This window comes from Chelmon rostratus, chromosome 14, assembly GCF_017976325.1.
Source record: "Chelmon rostratus isolate fCheRos1 chromosome 14, fCheRos1.pri, whole genome shotgun sequence".
NCBI lineage: Eukaryota > Metazoa > Chordata > Actinopteri > Chaetodontiformes > Chaetodontidae > Chelmon > Chelmon rostratus.
The window spans coordinates 9,521,052-9,541,317 of NC_055671.1; the positions used below are offsets into that span (position 1 = coordinate 9,521,052).

The following is a 20,266-nucleotide window of genomic DNA, read 5'->3' on the forward strand; positions in this document are numbered from 1 at the left end:
AAACTCAGTGGACAGGTCAGTTTAGTCGGGGTTATTAACACTAACTGTGGAGGGCACTAAGAGTTGAGACGCCGGCCGCCCGGCACACCGCCGCAGACTACGGTGATAAAAACGAACGTACACTTCTCTACGGGTTCAGGAAGTCAGTTAGGTTTTTGTTGCCACGAAACTCGTGCACGGGGCTTTAGTAACTTATTAAACTAAATTTTGCCTTCAAATCAAAGCTCTTGTTTTACTTATTGAATTCAGATTTTAGGTAACTGGATACCAAGATGCCACCTAAAAAGCGCAACTCTGGGACGGCACAGAGCAAGGAGCTGAAGCCCAGTGCTGAAAGTACATCTACAGACAAGAAGGAGAGTCCAGAGTTATCTGTTAAAAAGTAAGAAAACTCATGTTCCCTTATTCAAGCTTCAGCAGTACATCAGCAGTCAGCGAATTAGTTGGATACTCTGTACAAATTGCTTACACTGCAGGCTAATGTTTGGCTAATTTGTGCTGGTATTTAACTTATGCTAGCTAGCTTGTGTGACTAACCGTCAGGCTAAAAAGCTAGCTGCTTCAAACAAAGTCAGGCCTGTGTTTAGAGCTAATACGAATGTATTTTAATGTCTCTCAACCGTACGCAACTCGCCAAACAATACAGCTATTCAGTATCAGATGTAACACAAGATCTAACGCTGTAATAATACACAAACACATCCTTTGTCTGACACAGACCTTCGCTAACACTGTGGGAGGCTGTTATCTGTGCAGCATGATTTAACGACCTGAAACAGTGTTTGTGTTCTTCATGGGGTTGATTTATGGTCTCCATCCTCTAGGCACAGAGACAAGGATGCTGAGTTTGTGACCTTGTGTAAGAAGCTTCATGTGACAGACCTGGTGTGTGACCGTGCCTGGACGCTGTGGAAAACTGTTCAAGACTCCATGGAAGAAATAGTTGTATGTATATATATACAGTTATGTTAGAGTAGATCTGTAATGCTGTGATCCTGTTGGCTGTCCCATTGTGGCAAAGGAAAAGTCATGGGTGGAAATTGTATTACTCTTGTTGAAAACTGCCCAATTAGATAACAAAATTATCTATTTAGGAGATCACTTAGTCTTTTGTCAGAATTATATGGCCACGATGGCATCCAAACCGTAGCTATTAACATTAACATGTTGTCACAACCAAACGCTTGTCATGTCTGTGATGCTTTTAGAACATGTCTCTCAAATTTGCCTTGGAAGGGATGCCATTTACTTGAATGCATTATTCTCTTACAGTAATTGTGGCATAACACAAAAACAGTAGACTACTGATGTGGCACAGTGCCTGTGTGTAATGTTCTTGGCATGTTACTGTTGGACAGTAATGTAATTGTGACTTTTCTACCATTTTTGAATGAAAAGACAAGCTTGTCATTAGCATACAGTGTAATGGCTGTTTCAGTCTTCTCTCTTACCCTTTGTTAATTAAACTTTAAACTGTCTATAATGAATTTGACAGAAGTATTTAGATAAAATAAATGCATAACTTACAGTGTGGTGTTGCTTTGTTCTAACAGATCTATTGGCTTTTGTTTTCAGTCCTCATGACAATATTAATGTCGCCCACCAGGATCGGATTGTTCTTGTCAGTGATTGGGGGAAAAAAAAAAAGAAAAAAAAAGCGTGTTTTAGTATTTGTAGCTTTTAAACACTTGTTTTTACATTTAATTTCAGGACAGCCAGAAAAGGCTGTGGGGAGCTTGTCTGTATGTGTCAGCGACAGACATGGATGTGGCCTGTTTCACCTTAACTCAGGTTTTGAAAGCAGTCAGTCTGAAGTAAGTACTTGCCGTGCATGATGCATGCAATCGGCAAATGCTCCTTGGCACGAGTAGTGCAACTTCGCTATCAACATTAATGCATGTAATTTGAATATAGATTCTTTAAAAGGATAACACATTGTTGCTCTTAGCACCATGGTCCAAATAGACTACTATTATTTTTAAAATCTGCACCCTTGATGTGGTTTTACAAGTTTATCTTTAAAGATATTGTTCAAGTTTATGGAATTATCTCTCATACAAACGCATCTTTTTTTTTGTAGTGTGAGGCAGTTTTTAGCTCTGGTGAGGAAGCTCGATGTGAACTTGGATACTATAAGCACCAAGGTGAATTCAGCACTGACACGATTGGAGAAGAAGTATGATGTGACGCTGGCTCTCTACCAGAGGTTTGAGAAGTGAGTGAGCACATCAATGAAGTACAGGTGCTTGATGCATGTAGAACTGTTCAGGGCAAATATGCATTTGATAATCATGTTTGTTTGGTTTCAGAACATGCAAGAAGATCTTTGCTTTGGTTTCTGATGGCAAGTAAGTTGGGAATTATCCTCCACATAAGGGAAATATACATGTCACGCTCCTTCTTTTAAGTGTCTTTATGTTCTTGTGTTTAATATTTGTTGGGGTTTTTTTATACAAGATGTGATGCAGATGCATGATTAATGGTTCTGTGTCTCTTTTCCAAGGGAGAGGGAGACCATTCGCAGCTGCTGGACAATGTTTCTTTTGGCCAAGGGTAAGTTAAGCCTTTAAACATAACAATGAAAACAAGTAGGATCCAGCTGTTAACACACTTGATAGAATAGTTTTCTCATTACTCCATCTTCTTTCCATCCTTCCTTCCTCCTTCCCGCTTGACTGTAGAGCTCAAATGAATTGGAAAATGTTTCTCTTCGTGGTTCTGTTGTTCCCAGTTTGCCGTAGTAGTATTGTGATGATGCTTCTCATGTGCTGCATCTCTGCTGTCTGCAGGAAGGGCCCTACAGATGGAGGATGACCTGGTCATATCATTCCAGTTGCTGCTTTGTACGCTGGAGTTATGCATCAAGCGCTGCCCTCCAGACCTTCTGCAGCCTCTTTACAGTAAGCTTCAGTATCATTTACCCTCTGTCTTTATTTGATTAAGTGTTAAGACTTTTTGTTGTACAACCCCGATTCCAAAGAAGTTGGGACGCTGTCTAAAACAAATAAAACACAATGTGATAGATTGCTAGCCCTTTTGGAGGTACACTAAACTCTGTTGAAAACAGTACAAAGATAAGAAGATATATTTAATGTTTTTCTTCATTAACTTCATTGATTTGTGTAAATATCTGCTTATTCTGAATTTGATGCAGCAACACGTTTTAAATAACTTTGGACAGGAGCAAAAAAAGACTGGGAAAGTTGTAGAATACTCCAAAAACACTTGTTTGGAACATTTCACAGGTAAACAGGTTGATTGGTAACCGCTTTGTAAACACACGATTGTGTAAAAGATGTTACTACATGGGCTCAGGAACACTTTGTAAAACTGTTGTTGGTAAACACTGGTTGGTTGCAAATGACTGCATTTTGTTTTTATTTACATTTTACACAACATCCCAGCGTTTTTGGAATCAGGATTCTTAAAATGTCAATTTATTTATTTATTTTTTTTTGCCTTTTCATTCATTTGCCTAAATGTGTGTGTGTGCATAATATCTCATAGCATAGTGTAATATCTGTCCGGAATGTTTTCCAGCCACAGAAAGTGGGAAAACAGAGTCTCAACTTGGATATTCTGTTATGAAAGGATGTATTGTGTCTGGCTTCCAGAGATGATCTCATCCCTTAAATGTTTTTTTTTTTTTTTTTCCTCAGAATCAGCTGTCAGCAAAGTTCAGAGCCCTGCAACACGAACATCTCGTCGCAACCAGAGCAAAGCCAAAGCCCGACCCCCGGAGCCGGAGGTGGACCTGCAGCTTCTCAAAACCTTGTGCAATGAGAATGAATGCAATGCAGAAGAGGTCTGAGCCCCCCTCTTTTTATAGATCTTACACTCATCGTGCAACCACATTTCTGTGCCCTCTGCTCTGTTTGTATTTGGCCTCATTTGTCCTCTAATTGTATTTGCAGGTGAAGAATGTATATCAGACCAGTTTCTCGGCTTTCCTGGACTCACTGGATCTTTCAAGATCTCCAGATTTTCCTCAGGTAGGTGGGGCCATTGTTACAACACCTGCTCTACTATTTGACTACACCGTCCCACTGTCCACTTACTGTTTCCATGAGTTATCTCCTCCTGCTTGCTGTTGCCATTGTTGAATGTTTGAGTGTCTGACAGCTGTTGATTGATCTCTGTGCTGCTCACACGTTTGTTTTCACATACATGTTGTCAGTAAAATGTGTACACAAGCAGGGGATCCTTTTGAGTGTGTCAGGGTAGCATATTGCAGAGGTAGGTATGAAAACGACAGAGACAGGCTGCTACTGTTTGCTGACACGAACACACTCTAAAGAAGGTTGCTGAACATATTTGTTTTACTGTGACATTAACCCAGTAATGGACAGGTGGTGTGAATTATTTAGTGGCTTATGTAAATAATGTGTATGTAGTCTCACCGTATTCATTTAAACTATGAGGGGCCAGGGTAAACAAATATTTAAAAAAAACAGCATATTGTTTTGAGTGAGATTCTGGCCCAGATAAGTTTATAGCAGAGGTGTCTCAGACGAGGCTTGTTTTCCTAATCTGATTGTTAGAGATTGAGATCTGATCAGACACAGACAGACTCTGGCCTGTTGTACATGTGCAGCAGGGCCTCTAGACTCGCTGTGTGTTTTTGTTGTGTGAGTTGGAGTATAAAAGCTATAGTTATGTCTATGTGACCAACTCTGATTAAAGACAGATTATTGTTGTTTTGACTTCTGTTCACTCAGGTGATCTGTGTAATTACACAGTGTTACAAATCCTCATGCTGATTGGAAATACCTGCAGCAGTTAGTTTTTTCGTGTCTGATTATTTAACAGTGTCTGATGTCTGTGATTGCAGCTTGAGTTTTCAGATCAAAATCTTACGTTTAAAACATGCAAAAGAAATCAAGATAGTCAACAGGATAAGGAATAGTTAGCCGTCCCACAACAGTGAAGTTGTTCTTATACAGTAGGTCATATGTGATCACATATGATTATCTCCTCGTCAGATATAGTGCTTGTAACTTAAAAGGCTTATTGTACAATGCAGCAATAATTTAACACTGCCCTTCAGTTTTGGATATATCCGTACATCTGAACATTTTGCACTTTTGTTTTCATGTAAAATACTGCACTTTACTTGTTTTACCATGTTGTTTTGCATGTAGTGGGTGCCAGATTTTGAAGAGAGACACTTAACTGTGAGTTGCCTTTTTCACCACAGGTACATGACCTCAACCAACAATACGAAGAGCACTACCTCAAGAGTAGAGACTTTGATGGACGGCTGTTTTTTGACGGAGACGAGACCCTTCTCGCACCTCAAGTCGAGATGTAATTTCTTCTTTTCCCCACTATTCAGTTTTTCGATGTTGAATTTGAATGAATCAGTGAATGAATGATGAATTCAAAGAAAAGTGTTTACTTATCTTCACCTGCGTTCAGGTCACAGGTGGAGAGAACACCAAAGAAGAACCTGTCAGATGAAGATGCAGTACTCATCCCTCCCCAGACTCCAATCAGGTGAGCATCATAGACACACTGTACTGTCAGCTGGTGCGTTTGGGACTGAAAAAGCCAGTGTTTATGGTGAAATACTTTCTTTTCTGCTATTTTGTTATCCATGCAAAATAACCAAAGATGTAAGTGACAAACTATGGGATGTACTAAATTAATAAATAGGACAGTAGCCTTTATTAAGCTTTTCTTCTTTGTCACACTTGGTGTGAAAGAGTAAAGATAAACAAGGAGGTTCAATTTACAGAATATTCAGTTATAGCATGATAAAGTAAACAAATTATAAAAATGTTTAAAAAACAAAATTACCGCATATTAAATGTGTGTATGTTTCCATGAATGGAAAGCATTGGAGATTGTTGTGGGATTTCTTGTACTGCTTGCAGGTTATCGGTCATATTTCATTGTGTGAATTGTTTTTGTTTTTGCCTGAGTGTTTTTTTTTCTCATCAGAGCTGCCATGACCTCCATTCAGCAGTTGAGGGGTGATCTCACCTCCAGTGGGGACCAACCATCTACTAACCTGGCTACTTATTTTAAAGTGGGTCTCGAGAAGTGTTTCCACAAACGAAAATGCATGTAGCTGCATCTTACTTCCCCTGATTTGATGTATTTCCCGTTTTATTTTTTCCTGTGATCAGAACTGCACTGTGGACCCGACGCAGGACGTGCTGAAGCGTTTAGAGACACTCGGACAGACGTTCAGCCAAAGGTTTGGTCAGGCAGTCGGCCCACACTGTGTCGGTCTCGGCAGACAGGTTTGAACTCAAGACACTCAAGAGGACAATGAACAACAATGGCAATATTAGCTCTGCAGAAATGATTTTATGCTTGATTTATATATTTCTTTTGTTTTTCAGCGATTTACCCTCGGTGTCAAACTGTATTACAAAGTCATGGAGGCAATGCTGAAATCGGTACTTGTTTGATTTTATTGTGTTAATTCCATTTTTTTTAGTCAGTAATTGTTTATTTATTTAGAGGCTCGCCTTAATCCACATGTAGCAATTCCCAGGTTTAACCACAAAAATGTATCTCAGAAAACCACAGTTTAAAATCTGCTGTATATTACTGATATCATCAAACACACTTTATATTTCCCTGTCTATGCCCATGTAACTTTTGTTGACATATGACTGCAGCGCAAAGGAAGCAACTCACATGACCTGTAGACTGCAACAGTGTCTGAAGTACTGAACTCTTTTTCCTGTTGTTTTTTTTCTCTCGTTGTTCTCATTTTCTGTTTTGTAGGAAGAGAAGCGACTGTCTGTCCAAAACTTCAGGTGTGTGTTTTTCAGGTTTACTGTAAACCAGCAGGGAGGATTATGAAGCTGAAGTCAGTTGTTGTGTTTGTATTCACTTGTGCATGCATCCTTTTTGTTGTAATTGTAAGTGAAGCGTCATTTGCCTTGAGCTGAGTCATATGATTTCCATCACAGTAAACTCCTCAATGACTCCACATTCCACACATCACTTTTGGCCTGTGCTTTGGAGGTTGTCATGGCAACGTATGGAGGTGGGTCCCACAATTTGCTTACAGGTCAATAAAAGATACAGTTCTATGCTATATCTGAAATATATTTTATTTGTAATACAAATAAATGTTTACACTTCTTGTAGATGTGCGATAAATTGTAATAATGTTGTTTGCCCTTTGTGACTAGAGAGCAGTTTTAAGGCTGGAGGATACAACCATGGTGGTGGTGACGCAACCGAAACAAATGTGTGTTTCCCTTGGATACTGGACGTGGTCAACCTCGCCGCCTTTGACTTCTACAAAGTAATCGAGAGCTTCATCAAGGCCGACCCCACTCTGAGCAAAGATATTGTCAAACACCTGGAGACTTGCGAGAACCTCATCATGGAGAGGATTGCATGGAGGACGGTCAGTACTACAGCTGACTAGTAATAGTATCACAGCATTTTGATAAGATTCATGCACAACATAATTTTCGATGCATAGACACTGTAAAGAAGTATTGTTACAGTTCAAATATAACGTAAATGACATAAGATCGACATATTAACTACTTCATAACATTTGATCAGCTTTTTTGTCAAATGAGGCAGGTTCCATATTAATCCAACAATCAATACATATGAAAAATGTCACTGCATATCAAAATTACTCTTTTTCAAGAACCAGTTTGTCAGTAGTGTCGTGAGATGATCTGTGTCAGTGGCTGCCACTGGCTCCACCACCGGGCACCTCCTTGTGCAAAAGGCTGCTGGAGAAATAGTAGATGAGTGGGTTGAGGCAGCAGTTTAAGCTCGCTAGTGACAGCACTATGGGATGCACAGCATTGGTCACCTTGGCCAGGCCACAGTTGCGCAGCAGCCCCGTCTGTGTGAGGGTGTATCCCAGGAGGTTGATGTGATAGGGGACAAAACACAGCAGGAAGACGCCCAGCACCCAGTAAATAACTGTGAGAGTGTGCTGACGGATGCGGCGCTGGCTGCGTGAACGATGCCTTGGCTGGCGAAGCACACTCAGCACTCTGCAGTAGCTGTAGAGAAGTAGCACCGTGGGCAGCAGAAATGACCCAAGTACTAAGCCCAGAGCTACGAAGATGATGTTGCGGTGGTGTTGCAAGGATGGGTCCAGCAGACAAGGCTGGTGTTGGTGAGCGGCTGTAGAGTGCAGCAGAGGCAAACTCACACTGAGCCCCAGCACCAGGCACCAGATCCCACCACTTACCAGCTGTGCAACACGCCGCCTCCGGAGTGTTGATCCCAGTGGGTGCACCACAGCATAGTAACGGTCCACAGCAATGCACACCAGGAAGAAGATGCCCCCATACAAGCTGATGTATTTGATGGTGAAAGTGAGGTGGCAGTATGCCACGGCAGGAGTCCAGCTGGACACGTCTCCTGTTGTTGAGGACAAGGCTCTGGCCCTCTGGTGGTAGTAGTAGACTCTCAGGGGTAGCGAGATTACAAAAAACATGTCGGCCGCTGACAGGCTGACCATGTAAATGGCAGTACTGTTCATGCAGGGAGACAGACACAGTCTGCGCAGCGCCAAGCTGTTGGTGACCAATCCCAGCAGGAAGATGACACTGTAGGACATTTGATAAAAGGTGAAGCGGTAGCTGGTGTCCACAGTGCAGTTAGACAGAGGTGACAACGGCTTGGCTGGCACATCAGTCATATTCCACAGCTCCATGTCCCAAATCTGATCTGCTGCTCCAAGACTTCGAATCACAGCATCACGCTCATATCTGGATGAAATTATGTTGTTTGAAGTGAACATAAGATGGAGGGAAGGCCAGTTCAACCTGTGCTGAGTAAGAACCTTAATAAAGTCAAAATGTCTGCTATTTTATGGGATGTAATTTGCTGAGGTGAGATGAATACACTGCCATAGCTAACATAGCTGAATTAATATTTGATATGCAAGATGACAGTGAGGCGAATGCTGTCAATAAAGTTTTAACTGCCACTTCCTGCTCTCATAAAACAAGCAAACATTTGGCTTCATTACATGCACAGTGGGGGAAAAAGAAGCACCTCACAATCTAATTGAGACATTTAGTGAAGCTCATATGGTTAATCTTTTGCAGTAGTTTTTTGTGACTGAGCAAATATCTGGATCAGGGGGGTGCTAACGATAACAATATGCCTTTGAACATTAATTTCAACAATCCATCTTAATCACATACATATCTTGATGTCATCACATTGCATTCATTCTTTTGCTTTCATTTGGTTCTTAAACTGTAAAAGCTAAATACAAGAAATATTATTCCTTCTCTATGTCTTCCAAAATTTTTGGACTGTACCAGTTCCCACCAAACCCTGATAACACGATGCATTTAATACCAGTCTCATTTGACAGAAATGACTCATCTTAATTATATAGTGTACACGCACACTTTGAACACTAGAGGAGAATATTAAAACCGATGAAACTTAATCACTCACCGGTATCCAATGATCGATGCAGTGCTAGTTTATTTTTCCAGTCAGCAGCAGGATGTGTTAGGAGGCTGTATCAGTAACAGATGCTACTGTTTGGAGCAGTTCACGCCTACATTCACACACAGGTCAGGGTCTCTCTCTCTCTCTCTCTCTCTCTCTCTCTCTCTTTCTCTCTTTCTCTCTTTCTCTCTCTCTTTCTCTCTCTCTCTTTTTTCTCTCTCTCTCTCTTTCTCTCTCTCTCTTTCTCTCTCTCTCTCTCTCCTGCACACACTTCCTGTGGTTTGTTCTTAACACCCAATTTTAAGCTCATTTATTAAAAATATTAAATGAGCCTTATAAGTACTCATCATAGCTTATCTTGAGGATTGGTGGATTATCCGGTTTTTAAGCAAGTAGTTTTCTCATTCAACTTAATTTTGTGATCAGCCTTACAATTAAGCATCGATTGTTACATTACCTCATGATAGGCGCCAGGTTTATGGCTGCTCGTTAAAAACCTACACAAATAACTGAAGTTAATCATTAACTATACCTTTCAGCCGACTGATAGAGGAATAGCACTGTACTGAAAGAAGGTTTGTTTTCACTTTGTGATACATTTCCTTTTGTATGAAAAGTGCTATGCAAATAAAGTTATTACTATTCAAACAATAACAAGGGAAGGGACAACATGTCTTGATCGCAAAATCACTGGTTAAGATTTCTAGTGCACATAAAAAATAAATCTTACCTTCATGTCGTGATTATCATTACAAATGGAAATTAGGTGGTTTGTTTTTTAGAGTTCAACGAACCCTCTTTGCACATACTGAAGATATGTGATTATCATGTCAACTTTGAGTCAGAATGACTTTCTCTGCACTAAACCATTAATCCAGTACAAGTATTTCATTTGTGCTGGTTGGAGAAAGTCCAGCTGACTACTCAATGGAAGCTTTTTTGCATTACGTGTAGTAGCGTAAGAAGTCCAAACATGGAAAAAATAAGTTGTTAGAAACTGCTCATTGTTCAATTTGTCTTAAGGATGCCAGTTCCAAGTTTGTATTCTGGATTATTCACTGGGTCTGTCTCAGGATTGCAGCAGCGTGATCTGTTTTATGAGTGTACTTCTACCTCGGGAGGCATGTTGTCGCTCGCCTGCTTCGGTTTCACAATCCTTCTCATCAGTGCAGTGGTGGTGATGAGTCTACCCTTGTCAGTGCAGACCCTCAGGCTGTAGCCTCTCAACAGGAATGCAGCAGCGCTCGGTCTTGCAGCACACCGCTTTTACAAGAACGAACGAATATCCAAGCTGCAGCATATTCCACTTACACTGTGAGCTGTGTTTTCACTTTACTCTAACAGTCTATAGAAAACACCTACAGTCAGGCTGGTGAAGATTGTGTTTTAAATGATTCTCATCAAAATTGCAAAATGTAGTCTCAATCGGATTTTGGGGAAAATTCCTGTTGTATAGTACAGTTACCACTGCATGAAACAGTCTACACTCTGACTTGACACATCTTCTGTTTTACACAGAAATTACCACATATTTAGATAAGGCCACTGGTAGTGTGAGTGCAGTGCAGCTGTCAAATATTGACCACACCTGTAATCTGCATTTTGAAGTTTGACTCATTGTGTGTTCGTGACATTGGCCAATCACAGGACCCGAAGCTGGGGTCACGCTGGTTGTACCTGTATGACTAAACACTGTAGAAGAATGATTTGGTAGCACCCAAAGACAGCGGCATACGAACAACTGCTTCCCTGCTCACGCCCCACTCTGTCAAACAAGTAGTGAATTTCAAACTCAGAAACCTTTTTCAGTCGACACTCTTTTATTTGCTTTCAGTATAAGGGGTAAAAGCTGTTATAGAACATGCTGCTCTATAAAGTGCATGAAAGCTTTAGTGAGGCCACATCTGCTTAGAAACTGCACAGCACAGTACATAAAATGAGTTGTAATACTGGTTCAGCATGCCCAAGCAGACTTTTCTGAAAGGAGAGTCTGCACTGAGGAATAAGACTACAATTACATATAACTGTTCACAGCACCATGCACATGACTATGGCTTATACTTAGACATTTCCACTAACACGTATTATAAACTTATATCTTAACAGAACAAAGAGTTTTGTGGATTTTCACCATAATACAGGCTAGTGATGCTGCAACACACTAATATTTTGTTGTATTTGTTTCCTCTTTGACCTTTCCCACTCTTTTATCGACTGAACAGAGATCCGTCCCAGTCTAAAGTCTCTGTGGTGTCTAGTAGGTGAGGGAGTGACTCCTTAGTAACCATTGTACTGATGTGTTGTTAATGATCATCAAGGCCAGGCTGCTTCCCCCTACGTCTTCCATGTTCAAATCCAGTTTCGTGCAATACTCATTAAATTCATTATAGAGCTGTCATTAGACTGTAGACTCATTGTCAAACATTTTAGGTCTCAGAGTCCTCAGGGTCAGGCTCTTGGGTGTTGTATTTGGACTGCTTTGTGTGCTGTCCATCTGTAGTCTGTCGAACAGCTTGGCACCATTGTGCCATACTGTGGACTTACGTTTGATGGAGCTCTGAATGGTCTCTGAAGTGAAGTAGTAAATGACCGGATCAAAGCAGCAGTTGGTAACTGCTATGCACAGAGCAATGGGGTAGATGGTTCTGACCACATCCTCTGCGTTGCATCCCTTTAGGACATTGGATCGGACCAGGGAGTAGAACATGAGATTAACATTGTAGGGAATGAAACAGAAGCAGAAGATGAGCAGATGCACAATGATCATCCTCAAGATCTTTGCCTTGTTGAGGTTCCCTCCACGACTGATGGTTTGGGGTTTCCTCAGTGTTCGTAGCACCATGACGGAGCAGAAGACGTTGAGCATCAATGGGATGATGAAGCCCACTGTCTCAATAAACACCACCACCTTAGACAGCTCAGCCTTCCACTGTTTTTTGGAGTAGTTTTCAAAGCAGAAGTTTGTGGAGGAGTTGGCGTTTTTGGGTGAAGTGGTGTCCAAAAGGAAGCCAGTGGGTATACTCCCGGAGAGAACCATCACCCACACCGTGCAGCAGGCCAGTTTGGCGTTCCTTTTAGTACGAATGGTTTGGGACCGGAAAGGGTGCACAATGGCCAGGAACCGGTCGACGCTGATGCAGGTGAGGAAGAGGATGCTGCCGTACATGTTGGTGTAGAACAGGGCCACAGAGATCTTGCACAGGACACTTCCGAATAGCCACTCGCGTTTGATGAAGTAAACAATCCGAAAAGGCAGACTGAGTACAAAAAGAGAGTCTGAAACGACAAGGTTTATCATGTACGTCGTGGTCTCATTCCGCAGCTTCAGTGTACAGCCAAAAATGTATACAGCCACCATATTGAAGAAAAGTCCAACCACAAACACAAGGCTAAAAACTGAGCTATACAGAGGGTACTTGAAGTCATCACTCTTGTTGCAAATCATGTAATTTTGAGTGAAGCCCACTGTGCTGATGTTATAAGTTTGTATGGTGCTATTATACATTTTTAGACCAGGCTGGACAGTTTATATGTTAATTCACTGAGTATACCTCACGTACTCCAAAAAAAAAAAAATCCAGGTTCAACTTGTTAATCCAACGTGCAACAGACAGGGAGCATTTACATCTCTTTTGGGTAGGAAAAACAATCCTGGAATAATGAAGAATCCTCAGTTTGTCTGGTTTTATGTTCTGAAACACCAAGAAGAAAAGTATACATCACTGCCACGAAATACCTGTATTAGTATCCAAAGTCCTTCATAACAGTTTCCCACACGTCCAGTAATCCTCATTTAAGTGAAGCTTTTAGTCTTTTCCAGTCGTCCTTCACAGCTGAAATGTGTATCCCTTTTAAGACCCGAGTCATGTGCCTCTCCTCAACTCTGCAATCAGGCGAGTGGTTCTTCCTTTCTCATGCTATCCCGTCTGTTCCTGCAGCTGCCCTGGGGGGGGCATGGTGATCGTTACTCATATGCTCCAAAAGTTTTACTCTGCTCCTGTCTGACCGTGAATCAGAAACCTCGTAGCAGGCTGCAAGTCAGAGGCTCCAGCACAAAGAAGTCACTGGAGTGTTGAAACACAGAGGGAGGAGCCTCCACCGGGGCCAAAGTCCTCCCACCGGCTCTTTGCTTTTTGCACTCACGTACCTGAAATTTGAATAATGAGCCCGTATCAGATAATGATGTGGACCATCATTTTTTTCCATTTTGTTTTATATATCAAAATTAGATTTACTGCCGTAGGTGTGTTCAACAATACAACAATATTCCAAAGCTTTATCATGTTTTCTTTATATAACTGATTGTTTGGGGTGTTTCACTTTCAATTTTCAAACAAATAATCATCTAATTTAAGAAAGTCAAACATGAATCTTAAGTTGATTGAATGAACATGGGAATCTTATGCGATGACTTTACTGCTGGCAATAAAAGATTGCAGTGTTAGTCTCCATTATACGTCACTGAATGCTGTTAAAACAATAAACTACCAAGTGTGCTTTTGAAATGTGTCTGTGCTGTCAGCCGGGTGTGGCAAGTGTGACATAAAGAATGCTCGAATGGCAAGTCAGTACCTGCAGTCACTGTAAAACGCTGAGTGGTAAACCACACCCACTTCCCTGTATGATCTCATGGCTGTTTTTTGTGTCTCGGTATGTGAATGCTGATATTCACGTGCACCCCTGGTCTGCATGTCTTTTAGACTTAGATCTTGTTTGAAGAGATAAATGTGTGTCTATGTGTGGATCTTACTGTGTTTGTACTTTGAGGGAATGTGTTTTTGTTTTTTTTTTTGCAAAAATTATCATTTGGTCTCAGTTAAGGGGACTTTTCATGACACTTTTGAGACAATAAACACAAGCTGCGTTTAATAAACGACCTCATCTGGTGATACTAGTATTAAAACTATTTTTCATACTTCATCAACATTAAGAATCATTCAAATTTTATATTATACAGTTGCCTCGTCAGCACACTTCTGATTGTATACTCATGTGAACACACCATTAACATTTTCTCCAAATAGAATAAGTTCTCTGCAGTTCAAACACAAACACCCCACATACACCTGGTATTCAAATGTGATTTGTGGAATGTGATCGGGTCTGCCTGACCACATCCGGACGTAGTCTGGCTCACGTTGTGGTCAGATCTGAGGTCGGTGTAAACACAATCTGTACAGTGTAATGGCATATAAATATAGATTGTCTGGTTTGTGCCATGAATGTGCCAAAAGATGCACTGTTGAACAGAACGGCGTGAAAAATGAAAGCAATGCTGATGGGAACTGAATGCTATACAGTAAGAAATAGCTCTGCATGCGACAGTGTGCGTTTTTGTCAACAAGACATAATTTATCTAGTCACACTGGAGCCGTTTTGCTCTGATGGACAGAGATCCGATATCAATGAGGATAACAAGAATGCATTAAAAATACCAGGGATAAATACAAAGGCAAGCTTGAATCATTATTTTCCACATAAAGTATAAGGGTACAGATCCTTTTTTAAAACCAGGTGGAAAAGGGGTGGAAAAATACAGTCGGTTGCCTCATCACATCCCTGAGTCTTGTTCCCTTTGTGGTTTCTTCATGCCAGTGACACTGCAGAGGTATCCGACAGCTAAACAGACAGCAGTTACGCCAGTGATTGCGTTGTGCTTAAGATAACAAAATCTTTGTATTAATTTCTGCTCTCAGATCAGATAAAAATGCACTTCAGAGTAGCAAAAGTTGTCACGTACAAACTTGAAGTAATTGAAATTCTGCTATGGTGTTCGATATTAACAATAACAAAGCTTTGAAGTATTGTTTGGCTGCTTGGGTCTGTAAAAGTTGAATTTGGATTGCTTTCTTCTACGTGGAAAACTACCATCATATCCATTTTTCCCCATTTGTCCATGTCTTGGATTGAACTCCAGTTCAGTGTATGTAGGAATTCTCAATATGTCTTAGATGGATTGTAAAAAAAAAAAAACAAAAAAACATGGGTGCTTGGTAAAAATGTAAATAAACGTGTTTGTGTGTCCGCAGGGCTCACCGCTGTTTGAGCTTCTGAAACAGGAGCATGAGGGTGGAGCAGCAGAGCAGGTGGAGACAGCTAGTTTTAGCCAACCGCTGCAACACAACCACACCGCAGCTGACCTGTGAGTCCACTGTCCCATTATCTGTCTCATTCACTGGTATGCAGAATCTCAGAGACCTTCTTGGACCCTCCAGCCTTTTTTAGCTGTTGTGAAACCGCTGTTAGTCAGTACAACTGCTGTGAAATTCCATGACTAACACTCACCATTCGCCTCACTCGCTGTACCTTTGAGCCACTTCTTCAGCCTTGTTCTAAGCCTGCTGATTGTCTGTTTCGTGGTTTACGTTTAATGGGAATTTTATTATTTTTAGCTGACGGAGCCCGTTGGGTTTCTCCATTTCCCTCACAGATATCTGTCCCCCATGCGTCCAGGCCATCGCGTCTTACCTCCTGAGTCCTCGGCCACGGCCACCTCTCAGGCGTCCTCTCAGCCCCCAACCCAACCTACCGGCCAGACTCCGCGACTCCCAAAGTCCAATTCTCTCAGCCTCTTCTATAAGAAATGTGAGATGTTGTTCAAGCTCTCACACACATTTTGATCAATGCAGATTCCTTTTGTTTTTATTTCTAGAAGACGTACAGAACATTAGGTTTCCCTGGGTAACTGCTATTTAATAACAGATGTGTCAACAAACGAAATCCTCTCTGTGTAGTGTACCGCCTGGCCTACATGAGGCTGAAGATGCTGTGCTCCTACCTGCTGTCCTCCCACCCCGAACTGGAGCCCATCATATGGACCCTGTTCCAGCACACTCTGCAGCACGAGCATGAGCTGATGAGAGACCGTCACCTCGACCAGGTGAGCTGACCGCATGCTTCGTTCTGTCTTTTTCATTTGCTCATTCACACTTGTTCTCTTCCCCTTTGTTATTTTTATCTCACTCTTGTTCCTGTGCTTTCTCTGCATCTCTTTCCTCTTGTTTTTTTCTCTCAAACTGCCTCTCATTGTTCTTGTAGCTGATGATGTCAGCCATGTATGCCATATGTAAAGTGAAGAGTGTCGATCTGCGCTTCAAGACCATTGTCACAGCTTACAAGAACATGCCCAACACTAACCAGGAGGTAACGCCATCTACCACTGTGTTTTTGTGCTTCTGTATTGGGTTGAACTATTTTGAACTTTGCATCTCTTTGTGCCACACTGTGTGTTCCAGACCTTTAAGCATGTGTTGATCACTGAGGACCACTTTGACTCCATCATTGTCTTCTACAACCAAGTGTTCATGCAGAAGCTGAAAACCAACATCCTGCAGTATGCGTCCACCAGGGTGAGACACCTCGCCACGAAGGACCTACAGCTTGACTCTAATAATATGCACAATCAGATAAATGGGCCTACGATAACGTCTCATTGTCGCTGTTTTGTTTTTGTAGCCGCCCACCCTCTCTCCAATCCCACAAATACCACGGAGCCCCTACAAGTTCCCCAATTCACCTCTGCGTGTGCCTGGGAGCAACAACGTGTACATCTCCCCTCTGAAAAGCCCACGCATGTCCCCGGGTATCATGACTCCTCGCTCCAGGTGAGTCCTGCATATTCATGGCAGATTGCTGTTCTCCTTGAAAGGCTTAAATGATTCATTAAAAAAAGACCCTTCAGCTACACTTGCAAAGTAGTGTGATTTTTGCCCTCACACTTGTTTTTTGCCTTTACAGAATGCTGGTATCAATCGGTGAATCTTTTGGGGTACGAACCTCTTTTGTTTGCACTGTAGCATGTTGAAGGATCATTTATATTTAACAAGTGCAAATGCGATGATTTTTTTATTTTTGTTTTAACATCTGCAGCCATCCAACCGGTTCCAGAAGATCAACCAGATGGTCAACAGCAGCGACCGCGCCTTTAAGAGGAGTCTGGATCTGGGCTCCACTCCAAAGCCTCTGAAGAGGTTACGGTTCGATGTGGACGGACAAGATGAAGCCGATGGCAGGTTGGTTGTTATTTGTTATAGCATCTTAGCAACTAGCTTACCTCGTATATTAACTGTACGTCAAAGTCAAAAGCACTCAGGCGCTCTTTATATATTCAAATTTACAGCAAATCTGGAGGAGATTCCACATTGATACAGAAGCTTGCAGAGATGAGTAAGTGAAAACTGCCTTTTGACATTGTTCTTCATGAGTTCTTATTGTCAGTCACATGATCCATGACATACTGCTGATTTTTTTCATGCAGGCTCCACTCGCAGTCGCATGCAGGAGCAGAAGATGAAGGAGGATGCAGAATCAAGGAAGGAGTAACTCTAAAACCTACTGAACTGGCCTGCACTGTTTATCACAATGTGAACACTACTTTTGGTTCACACACAGAGTGAAACACGAGGTTCTCTGTACATTAAGTATTGGATTTTAGTTTGTATTTAACTTTGAGGAGTAATATGTGAATATAGAGGACTTTCTCCTCCTTTTTGTTGATGCTATAACTGAGTGTTTTAACTGAATAATGAGTGATGTCATTGAATTTCATTTGGATTTTGACTTGTTGGAGATTAAGTATGTTTGTTTTTTAGAGTGGTATTAATTTGTGAGTGTTTATAAGGAATCATTGTTTTCACTCTCATGAATGTTCTCAGTTGTTTAGAGTGTTGTTGAGATCCATTGCTGGTTTCCATGTGTTGACCTTTTTCTTTTTGACAGAGTCTTTTCAGATTTTCTTGTTTCAATCATGATGCAACATTTCAAGTGTAAAATCATGATTACTCTGCTCAAAAAGGATTAAATGTCAGCCTCAGAGAGAAATCAATATGTCTTTCCATGCAGCGCTTTACTTTTAAAGTGATACTTTACTTGGAAACTTGCATGAGGTCTTAGAAAAGTTAAGTTTGTTCCATGAAGCGAGAACAAAAAACAATCACCTGAAGGAAAATCCTACATGATTTGCACTCAACCCAAATCCATGTAGTTTCAAAGGATTTGGTCACAGGTAAAGCCTCTCTTTGGTGTAATATATGTAGTTTTATTTTACCTTTTTGTTTTACTTTTGGCTGGTAAATAATATACATTGTACTTCAAACGCAAACACCTCATGTTTTTCAACAAAAGGAATATTTTTTCATGTTCTCACTCACATTTTTCTACACATTAAGTGGTTAATTTTAATCTTTGAAAATTGAAGTAGGAGAATTCTAAGAAAGAAGGGGGGAAATTACAGCAATGAATAAACACCACATAGAGCAAATGAATATGTGGACTTCACTCCAGAAACGTATACCAAGGTAAAACATTGCTAGATGTGTCAATTTCAAGAGTTTTTAAATTAAAATATGTTTATACTGTATTGACGTAGTTTTTTTTAAAGTGTAGTAAATATTCCTTTGAAAATATTTTGTTTTTGTACTTCTTTGCATAGATGTCACATCACTTCCTTGCCTTTGCTGCCAACAGTAGGCATATGCCAGTATGTAGTGATTAACCAGCTGATGGGCTGAAGATACTCGTGCTGTCCACTTCTGCTTTTTATTTATTTATTTTTTAGTTATGTTTTTGCTGTTAGAGACGACTGTTCTGTTTTGTTCCGGTTTTATACACCATGTCATGCTGTCGGGTTTTGTTCACGACGTGTGGAGGGTTTTGGAGATTACTGTGATGGCCTCCTTTAGAGGAGAATACAATTTGACTGTTGGTTCTGAAAAAGAAACATGACGAAGCTGAGTTCTTCTGTCTCAAGAATCACATTTGCCACCTCTTGGCCCCATTTCCCCAAAGCATCTCGAGGCTAAGATGATCGTAAATCCATTTTAGGAATGTTTATTGTGACACTTACTCTCATCCTTCAAGATCATTCATTGGCTGCTATTGTGGATAAATTACTTGGCACAGATAAATTACAACCACAATGGCTCTGGGTTTTTTGTTATCGCTGTGTATTTCAGCAGTGATAACGAATCATTAAAAGCCAGGATTTGAACAGGAAAGAGATGGTAATTGTCATGTTTTATTACCTTCTGTATCTCCAAAAGAATTGCAGTCACAACAAAGAGCTTTAAGTCTACAATGGACCATTTCCTCCCTCTGCTGTTAAGAGTCAGTAGCCACTCAAGCTTCACTTCCACTGACTGATGAACACACCACTGTACTGGATTAGTTCTACAGTCAGACATGATCATCTTTGACTGTTGTTCTATGATTGCTGCATGAAAAATGTATTTGGCTGCAACGTTGCGTTACTTTGTTAACTCTAAAACTGCCAGAAATCTCATAGACACACATTTCACACAGTATTTGGATGTTAAAAAACCCTGTAAACTGCTGCTGATGGCTCAGTTTCTGTGGTAAAGTAAATACAATTTCTGTGGTGTGGATAAGGACATAATCCAAACACATCAGTGCATATACAGTCAGTGGTGGAAGTATTCAGTTCCTCTACTTAAGGTACTGATACCACACTGTAAAAATGCTTCATATAAGTAAAACTATGTCAGTATAATCAGGAAAATATACTTGAAGTATTAGAAGACAATGCAGAAAACTGTCCCCTGTGACGGTTGTACTCAGATTATTATTAGTCATACATTAATGTAAAAGCGGGATTTTACTATTGTAACTGGTTGAGGTTGAGCTCATTTTGAACTACCTTGTATTGGACTGCAACTAACGATTATTTTCATCATGTGATACCGTCACAATGCTTGTTTTGGCCAAACAACAGTTCAAGCCTCAAAATTATTACAAGTACATTAAAACAATTATAAGGAAAAGCAGTAGTAGCAGTAGTTTTTGCATGAAAAACTTTGCCTATATTCCATCAATCAGTTAATTGTCTGTTTTGGCTGTA

At 40.8% G+C, this 20,266-nt stretch overlaps 3 protein-coding genes across 4 annotated transcripts; 1 reads left to right on the forward strand and 2 right to left on the reverse strand.

The window, feature by feature from the left end:
* Positions 1 to 68: 68 nt before the first annotated feature.
* On the forward strand, positions 69 to 19,637 carry rb1 (retinoblastoma 1). Of its 2 annotated transcripts, XM_041951811.1 has the most exons (28): positions 69 to 142; positions 250 to 382; positions 825 to 945; positions 1,711 to 1,814; positions 2,081 to 2,215; positions 2,310 to 2,348; positions 2,504 to 2,553; positions 2,790 to 2,900; positions 3,660 to 3,805; positions 3,915 to 3,992; positions 5,198 to 5,307; positions 5,419 to 5,496; positions 5,944 to 6,031; positions 6,132 to 6,248; positions 6,351 to 6,407; positions 6,742 to 6,773; positions 6,930 to 7,006; positions 7,155 to 7,375; positions 15,441 to 15,553; positions 15,842 to 15,996; positions 16,146 to 16,291; positions 16,450 to 16,554; positions 16,647 to 16,760; positions 16,867 to 17,015; positions 17,149 to 17,179; positions 17,281 to 17,423; positions 17,531 to 17,577; positions 17,669 to 19,637. In XM_041951811.1, exons 2-28 carry the CDS (start codon positions 273 to 275, stop codon positions 17,731 to 17,733), a joined length of 2,742 nt encoding a protein of 913 aa, XP_041807745.1. In that variant the 5' UTR covers positions 69 to 142; positions 250 to 272; the 3' UTR covers positions 17,734 to 19,637. The 2 variants fall into 2 exon arrangements, with proteins under 2 accessions (XP_041807745.1, XP_041807744.1); XM_041951810.1 differs by having other exon boundaries at positions 129 to 382.
* On the reverse strand, positions 7,579 to 8,759 carry LOC121616926 (lysophosphatidic acid receptor 6-like). Its single transcript, XM_041951813.1, has one exon. It carries the CDS (start codon positions 8,741 to 8,743, stop codon positions 7,667 to 7,669), a length of 1,077 nt encoding a protein of 358 aa, XP_041807747.1. The 5' UTR covers positions 8,744 to 8,759; the 3' UTR covers positions 7,579 to 7,666.
* LOC121616925 (lysophosphatidic acid receptor 6-like) lies at positions 11,219 to 13,466 on the reverse strand. Its single transcript, XM_041951812.1, has one exon. The coding sequence runs from the start codon at positions 12,914 to 12,916 to the stop codon at positions 11,810 to 11,812; it is 1,107 nt and encodes a 368-aa protein (XP_041807746.1). The 5' UTR covers positions 12,917 to 13,466; the 3' UTR covers positions 11,219 to 11,809.
* Positions 19,638 to 20,266: the final 629 nt, after the last annotated feature.

Coding starts and splice junctions, on each gene's coding strand:
- rb1 (XM_041951811.1), top strand. CDS start 273: ATGCCACCTAAAAAGCGCAACTCTGGGACGGCACAGAGCAAGGAGCTG. Junction 946..1,710: donor ACTCCATGGAAGAAATAGTT/GTATGTATATAT, acceptor ATTTAATTTCAG/GACAGCCAGAAAAGGCTGTG. Junction 5,497..5,943: donor CCTCCCCAGACTCCAATCAG/GTGAGCATCATA, acceptor TTTTCTCATCAG/AGCTGCCATGACCTCCATTC.
- LOC121616926 (XM_041951813.1), bottom strand. CDS start 8,743: ATGTTCACTTCAAACAACATAATTTCATCCAGATATGAGCGTGATGCT.
- LOC121616925 (XM_041951812.1), bottom strand. CDS start 12,916: ATGTATAATAGCACCATACAAACTTATAACATCAGCACAGTGGGCTTC.